At 52.6% G+C, this 13,904-nt stretch overlaps 1 protein-coding gene across 1 annotated transcript; it reads left to right on the top strand.

Moving 5' to 3' along the window:
* The first annotated feature begins 233 nt into the window (after positions 1–233).
* KLRG2 (killer cell lectin like receptor G2) lies at positions 234–9,556 on the top strand. The gene is made up of 5 exons (XM_049783006.1): positions 234–1,023; positions 6,438–6,539; positions 7,276–7,421; positions 8,988–9,091; positions 9,436–9,556. The coding sequence occupies exons 1-5, from the start codon at positions 234–236 to the stop codon at positions 9,554–9,556; spliced, it is 1,263 nt and encodes a 420-aa protein (XP_049638963.1).
* The last annotated feature ends 4,348 nt before the right edge of the window (positions 9,557–13,904 follow it).

Here is a 13,904-nt window from a genome sequence, read left to right as displayed (position 1 = left end):
ACAGAACTGACAAGGCGGCTCAAGTCAAGTGCGGATTGGACACAAGACAGCCAATCGCTGGCCCCGGTGGCCCAGGGGGCGTGGCTTGGAATTTCACCTTTCAAACTCGGGCCAATCCCGAGCGTGCGCGCTCGCGGCCCAACCCCAAGGCGGGAAGCGAGCGCAGTTGCGCCTCCGCCGGACTGTGATGCGCGCGCTGGACCACCGCTCCGAGGCTGCGGAGTGAACGAAGGATGGAGCCGGGGGCGGAGGAGACTGGATGGACGCGGGCAGCGGCGGCGGCGGCGGGTGAAACCGCCGGGGCCGAGCTCCCCATGGAACCTTTGGGATCCCGGACCCCGGACCTGGAAGAGCCGCAGTGCGAAAGCTTCGAGAACCGCCGGAGCCTGTCCCCGGCCCAATCCCCGTCCCCGGTTGACAAGAAGCTGCCGCCGTCGCCCCGGCCCGCGCTCCTGCGGGTGCCGCCGCTCAGCCTGGGCTACGGCGCTTTCCGGCGCCATCCCGGAGCCGCCGCCGGGCCGGAGCCGCCGCCGGGCCCCGCCGAGGCTCCGGGGCCCGAGCTCTTGGGGCCCTGCGCCGCGCCCCCCGAAGAGCCGGGCCCGGGCTCCTGGGCCCCCATGGAGCTGCAGGTGGACGTGCGCGTCACCCCGGTGGGCGCCGCGCCGGGCAGCCTAGCGCCTTCGCCCGCCCCTTCCAGGCGCTTCCTCACCGTGCCGGTGCCCGAGTCTCCGGGCTTCGCCCGCCACGCCGCGCCCGCCTTCCCGCTCCCGCTCCTGTCGCCCAGTCCTTCCCCGGGGAGCACTTGGGGCAGCCGGGGCTCCCCGCTGATCGCGGCCCGGGCGGAAAGCAGCTGCGACGCGGACGGCTGCGCCGGCCCCGCCGAGGGGCGCGCGGAGGTCCCCGGCTCCCCGTCGTGGCGCTGCCGCTGCAAAGAGCTGGGGCTGGAGAAGGAGGAGTCGGAAATGCCGCTCCGGGCCGAGGCGGACGGCGCCCTGCAGCTGCCCCGGGCCGTCAAGCTCGTAGGTACGTGTGCACGTCGCGTTGGACACCCCCCTACCCGGCCGCATTGCCGCGTGGAAGCGGTGCGCACCCCGAAGGCTGCTACTACCCCCCCCCCCCATCTCTGGGGAGCCGTCCTCATATCGGGCCCTTACTCCAAATGGGCCCTTCTGGTTTACAGCCATTATCTTTCTACTCCATCTACATCTTTGCAACTCTAAGTTGCAATTCAGATTTTATTTTGTTTTGTTCGTTTTGGGGTCACACCCGGCGGCGCTCAGGGGTTACTCCTGGCTCTGCGCTCAAAAATCGCTCCTGGCAGGCTTGGGGAAACCATATGGGTTGCCTAGAATCAAACCCAGGTTCATCTTGGATCGGACACGTGCAAGGCAAACGCCCTACCGCTCCGGCCTCCTGCAATTTAGATTTTAAAAATAAAGCCACTAGGCTCACATACCCACCCCAAGGACTTTCTCCAGTTTCTCCTCTTACTGGGCAGCAGTCTCTGAGAACAGACTTGGAAGGGAAGAAAGGCTTTTTTTGTTGTTGTTTTGCTTTTAGGGCCACGGCCAGCGATGGCTCAGGAATAATTCCTGAATGCAAAGTCTGACGTTAACTCCTGAACATAGTTATAGTCAGGTGTGACCCAAACACAAAAAGGAAAAGAGCTGGAATGAGATTGCAGAGGGTAAGGTATTTGCCTTTCAAGTGACCCACCTGGGTGTGATCCCCGAGTGCAGAGCCATCGCACTGCCAGGTGTGGGCACCCCCAGTCTCCCCACGAAACAAACAAAGGAAAAAAGTGTGAGCTGTTCTGGACTAGGAACCATGAGGGAGTGGTTAGTGAATTTTGGGGCGTGGGAAAGCTTCCTGGAGCTGCTAAGCCTAAGGCGGTGAGGAGAAAGGAGCCAGGATGTGGGGGCCCCTAGCTGGAGAGGCTGCAGGAACAGCCAGACTAGCTAGATGGGCCCCAGCTTTGAGGGCCTCCATGCCCAGGGTGCTGAGACATTGGTAGGTTTGTGGTGGGTGGCTCAGGGCCTTTGCAGACTGGCGGTGAGCTTGCTTCTCTTCTGCCAAGGCAGGTGTTTGACTGATGTTGCCTCATCAAGTTGCCCCAAGCCCAAAATGACTCAACTTGTTACATTGTAAATCTGTAGACTGGAAACCTGAAAGGGAGGGCTCCATCCTAAATCCAGTTTTCCCCAAATTAAATTAACTGTCAAGTTTCACAAATCTTGGCTGTACCATGGCTGGGGGATTTGAGCCAAGGGGAAGCACCCCCTCAACTCAAAGGTGTGGAGTTGAGACTGAAGAAGGCTCCTCAAAGTGCAAATGACAGCAGGGAGAGGAACCCAGGGGCAGGATCTGAAGGGAACTGGAAGCTTGAGAAGCAATGGAGAGGACTTTATTTAAAGTGTGTTCCTCAGGGGCCAGAGAGATAGCATGGAGGTGTAGGGTGTTTGCCTTGAATGCAGAGAGACAGTGGTTCAAATTCTGGCATCCCATATGGTCCCCCAAGCCTGCCAGGAGTGATTTCTGAGGTTAGATCCAGGAGTAACCCCTGAGCGCTGCTGAGTGTGGCCCAAAAAACAAAAAAATAAAATGTGTTCCGTGAATCGTGGAAAGGAAAGTCCCTGAGAATTGGAGGATCATGGGAGGGGAACCAGCTGGGCAAAAGGTGCTGGCAGAGTGAGATGAAAGAACATCCAGTGCCAAGGAAGGAAGGATCCAGGTGGAAGAAGACTTGACTTGTCCCTCATGACTGTTTTCTAGAACAAAGTATGGGACTGGTATGACTAAGGCTCCTTTTGAAAGGAATAGGCAGGGCTTCCCCTGGCCTGTGCTTTCTCTGCAGGGCTGGGCTCAGGCGTTTCCCAGGTCAGTGCCCGTGGGGAAAGGGTGTGAGATTTTTTGGGAGACCACACCCAACTGTGTTTGGGAGTTACACCCTGCTCTGTTTCACTCAGGAATCATTCCTTTGTTTGGGGGCCTGCCCTGCTGCGGTGCTCAGGGCATACCCTTGGCTCTGCACTCTGGTATTACTTCTGGCAGTGCTGGGGCTGGAGGCAGGCTGAGGGACTGAACTGATTGGGATGCTGGGGATTTAATCCGCCTTGCAAGGCAACTGCCCTACGAGCTACCATATAGTTCCAGCCCCAGTATGAGACTTTTGTAATCTGTTTGTGAAAGGTGCCCTTTTCTCCAAGGTCATGTTGAATTTAGTTTAGCACAATAGTTCTGTTTACCAGTCACCTGGTTTCTTTACCCAGATTTTCAGTGCTATTATTTTCAGACTCTTTTGTTTTGGGTCACACCCAGTAGCGCTCAGGGGTTACTCCTTGCTCTGCTGTACAGAAATCGCTCCTGGCAGGCTCGGTGCCCATATGGGATGCAGGGATAGAATCAGAGTTGGTCTGGGGTTGGCCTAGTCATGCAAGGCAAATGCCCTACTGCTGTGCTATTGCTCTGCCCCCCCCCCCCGACTCTTAATTTTTTTTTTTTTTGTGGTTTTTGGGTCACACCCGGCAGTGCTCAGGGGTTTTTCCTGGCTCTGTGCTCAGGAACTGCTCCTGGCAGGCAAGGGGGACCATATGGGACGCCAGGATTCTAACTGATGACCTTCTGCATGAAAGGTAAACGCCTTACCTCCATGCCATCTCTCCGGCCCCCTTAATTTCTTTTTTTTGAGGGGGGTTTTGGGCCATACCTGGTGACACTCAGGGGTTATTCCTGGCTATGTGCTCAGAAATTGCTCATTGCTTGAGGGATCATATGGGACGCCTGGGGATCGAACCACAGTCTGTCCTAGGCTAAGATGAGCAAGGCAGATACCTTACCACTTGCGCCACCACTCCAAGTATTTAAATCATCCCTTCCCTTTGTTGTTTTTGGGGATCCACACCCAGCTCTCAGGGGTTACTCCTGGCTCTGCACTCAGAAATCACCCCTGACAGGTGTGAGGGGCCATATGGGATGCCGGGATTCCAACCACTGTCCCTCCTGGGTTGGCTGTATGCAAGGCAAACACCCTACTGCTGTGCTATCTCTCCAGCCCCAGGGGCCATTTCTTAGGTGCTCAAGGAACCTTGCAATGCCAAGGAACCAATCCAGAGTTCCTGTGTACAGAAAGCTTGTATGCTGGCCTCTTTCTGGAACTATCTCGAGGGTGTGAGGCATTTATTATTTGGGTCAGGGGTCCACATCTGGCAGTGTCCAGCTTCAGGCTTAATCCCAACTCTATCTTAGGGCTCACTCCTGAGGCTCTCAGTGGACCATGCAGTGTCAGAGGTCAAGCTGGTTTCCTGTATGCAGAGCACAGACTCACCTCTGAGCTCTCCCCGCTCTGCAACTCACCCACTGCTGAATCCCTTGGCCTGAGTGTATTCACTCATATGTGATCATCATCTATTTAGAATATTCTCCTCCCCAACAAGAAGCCTCCCTTGGGCTGGAGCAATAGTCTCACAAGGGCATTTGAAAAGGATGGGCAGGACCTCCCCTGGCCTAGTTTGTGCTTTTTCTGTAGATCTTTGGCTCCCCATATGGCCCACCGAGCCTCACCAAGAGTGATCCCTGAGTGCAGAGCCAGGAGTAAGTCCTAAGCACTGCCAGGTGTGGCCCCAGAACAAGTTTTAGTCCTTTTACCCCACTGCTTTAGTCCACACACTGTTTTGCTGTTTGAGGCTCAGCCTGCTGGGATAGACTCCTCTTTACTCCACATGTTTCCAAGGTTGGCAGTGAGGTGGTAGTGCCAGCACATTGTTTCTAACATTCAAAAAACACTCCACACTGTGGATAGTTTGTTTACCCATTTATCGTAGAAATTGGCAAAATCCCTTTTAGATTTTTGCTGTTTTGGGTTTTTTTGGCCACACCTGGCAGCACTCAGTAACATTTCTGCCTCTGCTCAGAAATCACTCCTGGCGAACTCAGGGAACTCTTACGGGGTGCTAGGGATTCAAACTGGGTCAGCTGTGTGCAAAGCAAATGCCCTATCCACTGTGCTATTGCTCTGGCCCTTAGAGTTTATTTTGTTTTGTTTTATTGTTTTTTGGGCCACACCCAAAGTTCAGGGGTTCCTCCTGGCTCTGCAATCAAATAGTTTGTGGCAGGCTCAGGGACCATACAGGATGCCGGGGATGGAACCTGGGTCCATCCCAAGTTGGCTGCTTGCAAGGCAAACGCCCCATTGCTGTGCTAGATTTTTTTTTTGTTTGTTTTTTTGTTTTTTGGGCCACACCCGTTTGACGCTCAGGGGTTACTCCTGGCTATGTGCTCAGAAATCGCCCCTGGCTTGGGGGGACCATATGGGACGCCGGGGGATCGAACCGCGGTCCGTTCCTTGGTAGCACTTACAAGGCAGACACCTTATCTCCAGCGCCACCTTCCCGGCCCCGATTTTTTTTTTTTTTTTTTTTTTTTGGTTTTTCGGGCCATACCCGTTAGATGCTCAGGGGTTACTCCTCGCTAAGCGCTCAGAAATTGCCCCTGGCTTGGGGGGACCATATGGGACGCCGGGGGATCGAACCGCGGTCCTTTCCTTGGCTAGCGCTTGCAAGGCAGACACCTTACCTGTAGCGCCACCTCGCTGGCCCCACTGTGCTAGATTTTTGTTTGTTTGTTTGTTTTGGTTTTTGGGCCACACCGGTGACACTCAGGGGTTACTCCTGGCTTGGGGGATCATATGGTATACTGGGGGATTGAACTGTCCTAGGCTAGTGCGCGCAAGGCAAACACTCTACTGTTGCACCACCGTCCCAACCTCTAGCTTTTATTTTAAAGCCCCAAATTGGGGCTGGAGACATAGTATAGTCAGTTTTTTGTTTGCTTTGCCTAGGACCTAGGTTAATGCCCTGCATCCCATATGGTCCCCAAGCACTACCAGAAGTAATTATTGATTGCAGAACCAGGAGGAACCCCTGAGCATTTCCAGGTGTGATCCTCCCAAAAGAAATCCCCTCAAAGATGCCATGTGGGTTTTTTTGTTTTGTTTTGTTTTTCGGGCCACACCCGTTTGATGCTCAGGGGTTACTCCTGGCTAAGCACTCAGAAATTGCCCCTGGCTTGGGGGGATTGAACCACTGCCGAGATCTTTCCTTGGCTAGCACTTGCAAGGCAGACACCTTACCTCTAGCACCACCTCGCTGGCCCCGTGGGTTTTTTCTATATCAGTGTCACCCTCTTTCTCATATTGAAGCAATTAGCTTTGGGGGGGGGGGGTTGTGTTTTGAAGTCCCATCCAGGATGTGGTACTCCTAGCTTGGTGCTGCTGCTGCTCTGCTCTCATTGCGCATGCGTCCTTTGGGCCAGAGGGCACACAGCAGCCTGGTCTCCCAGCCTGAGTGGTGTCCTGGCTGCAGGGGTGGGGCTCAGGCTGCAGGATGTCCCCTTTGCAATGATCTTGCTGATCCTATCTCTGGTGGTCCATCCATTCCCAGGACTGCCCATGTACCTGAAGTCTCTGCAGTGGGCCCTGGCCATCATGACGGTGCTCGTGGCCATGTCTGCTGTGTCCATCATTGCCTTGGTCTCCAGAGCAGGTATGTATCTTCTCCCCCTGCCCTGCCCACACCCTGTGGCAAAACCACCAGCAGCGAAGAGGGTGCAGGAAGCTCTGCAGCTGGCTGGGTTAAGGAATAAACAGTGCTTTTGAGTACTTCTGGGGCAAGTATGTGGGCCCCCACTGCTGCCAACATGGGCCTGCTTCCCTTTTACCAGTTTCTGCATCCTCAGAGATTGTCCTGGGTTTCAGGAGCTGGTTCTCCCCGTTTACCCCATGACATCTGAGCATCTAGCTGGGAATAGCCCCCTGAGCACTGCTGGGTAGGAAACTAAAAACCCATGTGTCTGGGGCCGGAGCACTAGCACAGCAGTAGGGTGTTTGCCTTGCACGCGGCCAACACAGGACGAACCCCGGGTTGAATCCTGGCATCCCATATGGTCCCCCCAGCCTGCCAGAAGCAATTTCTGATTGCAGAGCCAGGTGTGTCCCCTGAACACTGCTGGATGTGACACCCCCAAAAAAATAACCCTGAAAAATCTTGCACCCTCTTCTAGTACCATTTATTTGTAGCTATACCCAGTAGTCTCATGGGCTGCTCCCAATTTTGTCTGAAGACTAGGATGGGGACAGGTGTCACCCACATAGCCCACAGCTATGTTGCTGAGATTAGAATGTAAAGTTTCAGTCTTCGGTACACTGAGGCTTTGGTGCCCTCATGCAGCTGTGCACGGCCCTGCAGTGTTGTGCCGCCCTCACTTTGTGTCTGTTTGCAGGGGCTCGCTGCCGCTTGTGCCCCCCAGGATGGATGTGGTCCGAGGAGCTCTGCTTCTACCTCTCCCCCGAGGCACAGGCCTGGGAGGCCAGCCAGGCCTTCTGCCTCGCCCACCATGCCAGCCTACCCTTACTGAGCCATACCCAGGTGAGAAGCAGGAGGGACTCAAAGCTGGTCCTATGTACTGAGAAAGGAGCAAAGGCCCAGACAACTGGTGGGTAGAAGTGGGACTCCCCAAGGTCTCTATCCAAGTCTTCAATGGAATGTTCAATACAAGGGGTGCAAGGAAGCACAATATGGTCCCTTGACAGCCAGAGACCCCCTTCCCTACCAAATAATACTTTTTTTTTTTTTTTTTTGGTTTTTCGGGCCACACCCATTCGATGCTCAGGTGTTACTCCTGCCTAAGCGCTCAGAAATTGCCCCTGGTTTGGGGGGACCATATGGGACGCTGGAGGATCGAACTGTGGTCCTTCCATGACTAGCGCTTGCAAGGCAGACACCTTGCCTCTAGCGCCACCTCGCCGGTCCCATAATACATCTTTTTTAAACAAGGGGAGGCTAGAGTAATAACACAACAGTGGTAGGGCATTTGCCTTCCAGTGGCTGACCCAAGTAACGCATATTGTCCTCTGAGCCTGCCAGGAATATTTCTGAGTGCACAAGCCAAGAGTAATCCCTAATTACTGCTGGGTATGGCCTAAAAAAAAAAAAAAAAGACAGAAATGAAGGGGTGTTGGGAGCTGGGATGTTCCCCCTCTAACCTAGTGGCCAAGCACTGACCACTGAGCTTGGAACCTGGCTTCTGGCTGGGTACACTCGGAAGCAGTTGGAGAAGTCAGTTAGTGGGTATAGACTCTGGGGTGAATGGGCAGTGCAAAGACAAAGCTGAACCTCAAGGTCCACATAAAAACAGAAGTACCGTATTTGCCAGCGTATAAGATGACCCTTCAACCCATGAAAAACTTCCTAAAAGTCGGGAGTCATATTATATGCTGGTATACGGCATGCTGAAACTTGTTCCAGCTTCAGGGACGAGTGATCTGCACCCCTCTTACTTTTAAGAAGTAACTTACTTTTAAGATTTTTAACAAGTTTTTCATGGATTGAAGGGTCATTTTATACGCCGGCAAATACGGTATATTGGGCTGGGGTGTACCTTTATGCATATACAAGGCCCTGAGTTCGATTCCCAACAGCCCCCTCAGTTTCAACAGATAGTCCGCAAGCCCCAAACCATTAGCGCTACAAAGCTGGACTGAGAATGATGCCCTAACACTGCTGAGGAGAGCCCCCTCCCCCCAACAACAAACAGGTGCTGCCCAGGACTTGCTCCTGGCTCTACTCAGGGATTACTCCTGGCAGGCTCAGAGGACCATATGGGATGCTGGGGATCAAACTCGGGTTGGCCACGGGTTCACATGGAGATATATAGGCTGCTGGGGGGGTTGAACCTTGGTTGGACGTGTTCAAGGCAAATGCCTTACCTGCACTGCCCCTTTGACTTCTGGAGAACACACGGGTGGCATCGGGGTCTAGCTATTGAATCTGGGACCCCAATTCAGAGCACATGCTCCAGCCCTCGTTTCTTTTAGTCCCTGCCATGGCGTCCTGCCCAACTCCAGTCCTTATCCGCTACTTGGGGAGTATCTGCTTGTAGATGCTGAAACCCCAGTATCCGTGGCAGTGTGCTCAGCTACTTCTTGTCCTCAGGACTTACTGGCAAGATTCCCGGTCACTGTGAATTCCTGGGTAGGAGCCCGGCGAGGCCCTGAGGGCTGGCACTGGATTGACGAGGATCCTCTGCCATCCCAACTGTGAGTAGCTATGGGTCTGGGTAGGGATCCCTCTGTCCATCTAGCTCCCCTGCTTGACCAGCACAGCATCTCTTTGAGACCTGGGTCAGGGACTGCCATTCTGCTGACTCTGCTCCCCTCTTGCTATTCTGAACCCCTGGTGGCTCCCCAGATATCCTGGAATCTGGGTGTCCTTGGCACTAATACCAGTGTTTTTCACTGGGTCCCGCAACCCACTCCCCGGGCAGAACCACTGCCTGTCACAGGTGAGGGATGTAACTTGGGCATCCCAGTGGTGATGTGCCAAGGCTGTGATGAGCCAGACAGGCCTTGCTGTCACCCTGAGCACCCCCTTCTCCCTCCAGACTCCCTGCAGAAGACCAGGACCAGTTGGATCTCCAGTGTGGGGTCCTGCGGGCCGGAAGGCTTGAAGCCTTGAACTGTGCCTTGCCCCAAGCCTGGGTCTGTGTCAGAGGCACCAAGTGACCTGGGTCCCAGCCAGCCTGGTGTGGGCCTCCCTGCTGCAGGAGCTCGGCGCCTGTCCCGCACAAGCCAGGACAAGCATTTCCCATAGTTCCAGGCTCTTCCCCCCTGGCAGGGCAACTTTACCCTTTGGAGCACTGAGAGCCAGTCTCTCAGGAGCAGCTGCATGGGAGAATCATTTCCAGCTTCTGGACTGCAAAGGTGTGCAGTTTCCCTTGTTGCCCGTGGCACGAGGCTGATGGGAAGGCTTTGCAGTGTGTGGCAGACACAGCACATTGAGCACCAGGCAGGGCTCCTTTCTGCCAGTGCCCAACTAGCAGGCCAAGAACTGGGACCACAGGCTCAACTCACATAGGGGTCAGCAGGTTGATCAGGACCCCCAACTCCCAGGACTACTGGCCTGCAGCAGAAGAGAGGGACAGGACTCTTCAAAGGACACCAAAAAGCCCCTGGACTGGGGGAGGGCACACATAACTAGAGGGTCTATGGGCCAAAGACAAAGAACAGAATATAGAACATATTTTTTGCAAGCGTTTCTATCCAGGTTTGATCCCTGCCATCTTGTATAGTTCCCGGAGCACCACCAGGAGTGATTCATGAGTGCAGAGCCAGGAGTAACCCTTGAGCATGCTGGGTGTAGCCCCAAAACAAAAAACTGGAGGGGTCTTATGGGCACTTTTTTGGTGCAGTACTGGGGATCACACCCAGGGCCTTAGACATGCAAGGTGCATGTTCAACCATGTCACTTCCCCAGCCCTGTGTGCTTTCTTATTCCCCATGAAGCAGAAAATTTAACCTCCTGAGATACTTGTCATACACAGTCAATCCCAGTTCCATCCCTGAAATAGCCTGGGCCCCCCATTCACCTGAAGGAGAAACTTCTGTGAGAACTGCAAGGTGTGCCCCAAACCCCCTTCCTAAAAACAAGAAAAATGAAGTCTGGGGCTAGGAGTGCTCAAAGGGCAGGTTCGATTCCCAGCATGCAGGATCCCCAAAGGACCACACATTGCCTGTGAGCGGCAGTGGGTATGGCCCAAAACGAAAGATGTGGGTGGTGGCCAGAGTAGGAGATGGTCACATGAAAGTATTGTCACCCACAAACACACAGGAGTTGAACGGCACCACAGCAGGAAGCTCAGTGCCTCATTCTGGTTTTATCTGGATGCAGCATCCACTCAGAAGGTGGCAACCTTCAAACAGTTGAAGTCTATCAGGTTATATACAATAAAGCACGTTGGAAAACTGGCAGCTCTCATCATTTTAAGGCCCCGCTCTCCTATGCCTGGCCTTTGAATTAATCAGGTTTCACTCTCATCCTGATGTCCTGAATCCCTTTCCACGCTTTGAGCCTCTAAAACCCTGCAAAACAGGTAAGGGTGGGGGTGGGGTGTGTACATGTGTCCCTCCAAGCTAGGGCAAGTTGCCAGGGGCCTGGCTCGAGAAGGGTGAGGGGCAGAGAGGGGAGCCCTGGCTGCCACCTTGAAGTATTATCTGACCTCTACACATCTTGGCAGGATAGTTGGGGCCACGTCCAATGTTGTTTAGGAGTCACCCCAGCAGTACTCAGGGTATCACGGGATGTCTCAGATAAGATGGGTTGGCAGCTAATGTATAAGCCCATGCCCAGCTGTGCTCAGGTACCAAGCAATCCCGGGGATTTCACCCAGGCCCCCATGCAGGGACTTCAGCCAAAACAAAAAAAAAAAAACAAAAACCCATTATCTTAGTCTTTAACCATTTAACCAGTTTTTCTGTTTTGTTTTGTGGCCATAGCTGGTGGCACTTGGATTATCTCTGTCTCTGCACTAGAAATCGCTTCTGGCAGGCTCAGGGGATGCTGTATAAGGCAAACACCCTACCACTGTGCTATCACACTGGCCCTAACCAAAGTGTTTTCTGATAATACTTTTTGTGGTGCTTGGATCAGTGCTGGAAGTTTAAGCTCAGGATGCCCATATGCAAAAGGTACACTCCAGCCCTTTCAACTCCCTGGAACCCAGTACTACCACGTTTTTGGTTTTCAAGCTATACCTGGTAGCACTTAGGAATCACTCCTGGTGGGTTTGGGGGACCACATGGGGTGCTGGGGTCAAACCCAGGTTAGCCACACATAAGGCAAGTGCCCCACCCACTGTATCTCTTTGGCTTTTACATAACTTCTTAAATTTCATTGAAGAGAGGCTGGAGCAATAGCACAGCGGTAGGGTGTTTGCCTTGAACACAGCTAACCCAAGATGAACCTGGGTTCGCTCACTAGCACTGAATATGGTCCCTCCAACATTACCAGGAGCTACCGTGGGCCACGGGCCCTTCTCTGTTAAGCCACTTCAGTTCTGGTAATGACCATATGAAAGCAGCAGAGGGAGCACTTTCCTGTGCTGGCCCATCCTTCAGCTCCTCTGAATGGCTTCATCTCCTGGTTGAACTGTGAAAGTGTAGTTCTGAATTCAAATATCTTGAGTATCACCAACATTTACAAAAATATATGGGCCCCTGGATGACAGATTACACCGAACAAAGGTACTTACATTTAACAGTTGGTGTTGATCCAGAGGGCTAATAATGAAAGCTAATGTGAAATAGTTGTGAAACAGTGGTAAGGCATTTGCCTTGCACATGGCCACACAGGATGGACCCCAGTTCGAATTTCAGCATCCATATTGTCTCCCAAGCCTACCAGGAGTGACTTCTGAGCTCAGTCAGGAGTAACTCCCGAACATCACCAGGTGTGACAAAACCCCCCCCCCCAATAAAATACTTTCCAACCTTCTGGTTCAGAGCACCAAGCAATGGCTAGAATCAAAACTCAGGGCCTAGAGCATTTGAAGAATGTTCAGTCATTTGAATCAGTATCCCAGCCTGAAAACACTTCATTAAATGGAACTTGGAAATGAAACTTTAGTTTTCACTTTATCAGAGAGGATCAAGTCTTGGAGGGAGAAATGTCAACTTAGAGATGGGAGGGCTGGGAGGCCAGGGTGAGAACAGTGGGTAGAGTGCTTGCTTTGTACAAGGCCAACCCAGGTTTCATCCCTGGGACTCCATATGGTCCCCAGAGCCCATCAGGAGTGATCCCTGAGAACAGAGTCCTGAGCACTGGTAGGTGTGAACCAAAAACCAAAATTGAACAAGCCAGTCAACAGACCATAAAGAACAAAATAACAAAACATTTAATTTTGGGGGGATGGGACACACCTGCTGGGAATCAGGGACCCACTCCCACCTGTGTGGAGATGTGTTTGGGAGACCATCTGCAATCCCAGGGATCTAGGTAAGTTGGGTGGTGTGGTTAGCACTTAACACCAGCACTCTGACAAAGCCCTGTGTCTTAGACAGATAGAAAGGGTGCAGTGGTGCATCTTGTCCCCTCAGCCAAGAACAGACTCAATATGGAACACAGACCTGTGAATGAGGCACAGCTAGCAAGCCGAGTAGCCCTTTCCTCAACCAGAAGCAATGTGGAGTCCCAGAATACTCAGGGTGGGCGCTGAGAAATACTGGCTCAACCCTTTTCCTCTGATACCAAATGATACGTAGAGGTGCAAAGACATGGTTGTCTTTGTGATTTTAGTTTTGGGGCCACACCTGATAAAAGTTTGGAGGGTCTCTTCTAATAGTGTTCAAGGGATCATATTCAGTGCTGAGATCTGAGGCCAGAGGACTGGCACATGCCTTAAGCCCTGTATTATCTCTGGCACCGGAACAAATCTTTTTTTTTGGGTGGAGGGGAATCACACTCAAATACCCTATCGCTGTGCTAACTCTATGGCCCACCAGAACAAATCTTAAATTATATAGATGCTATGGGGCCTGTGAGGTGGCACTAGAGGTAAGGTGGGACTGCAGTTCGATCCCTCGGCGTCCCATATGGTCCCCTCAAGCCAGGGGCAATTTCTGAGCGCTTAGCCACGAGTAACCCGAGCATCAAACGGGTGTGGCCCGAAAAACAAAAAAAAACAAACAAAAAATAAATTATATAGATGCTTGTATTTTTTTAAGGTCACTTTTGAATGTTTCCCAATATAGAAATCATTAGTCTCATGGGTGTTTACACTGTTTTTATTTGATTTTACTGGAGGAGAAAAAAAAACAAAGTAACAAATTAGCAACAGAAAGAGAAATCCTCTCTCCTGCAGGCAGCTCCTTCTCTGAGCTGTTAGAGGTGCCCTGATCTGCTGACCACAGGCCCCGGGCAGCAAGTGTGTCTGGAACCTTCTGAAAGCTTTGCAACTTTTCCTTCCCTGGTGCCTTGTCCCAGTAAGGCACTAGTGATACCAGACTAGAGAAGAAATGCCCACAGCAAATCCTACCAACAATTGACTAGACAAGTTAGAGCTGAACAACAACGGGA

Source organism: Suncus etruscus, chromosome 1 (assembly GCF_024139225.1).
Source record: "Suncus etruscus isolate mSunEtr1 chromosome 1, mSunEtr1.pri.cur, whole genome shotgun sequence".
NCBI lineage: Eukaryota > Metazoa > Chordata > Mammalia > Eulipotyphla > Soricidae > Suncus > Suncus etruscus.
This window is presented reverse-complemented; position numbering and strand designations above follow the sequence as displayed.

What these genes read in the sequence shown, in the direction of transcription:
- KLRG2 (XM_049783006.1), top strand. Translation starts at nt 234, where the DNA reads ATGGAGCCGGGGGCGGAGGAGACTGGATGGACGCGGGCAGCGGCGGCG. An exon ending in CCGGGCCGTCAAGCTCGTAG is followed by an intron (nt 1,024 to 6,437) that starts GTACGTGTGCAC and finishes ATCCATTCCCAG; the next exon opens with GACTGCCCATGTACCTGAAG. An exon ending in GATCCTCTGCCATCCCAACT is followed by an intron (nt 9,092 to 9,435) that starts GTGAGTAGCTAT and finishes TTCTCCCTCCAG; the next exon opens with ACTCCCTGCAGAAGACCAGG.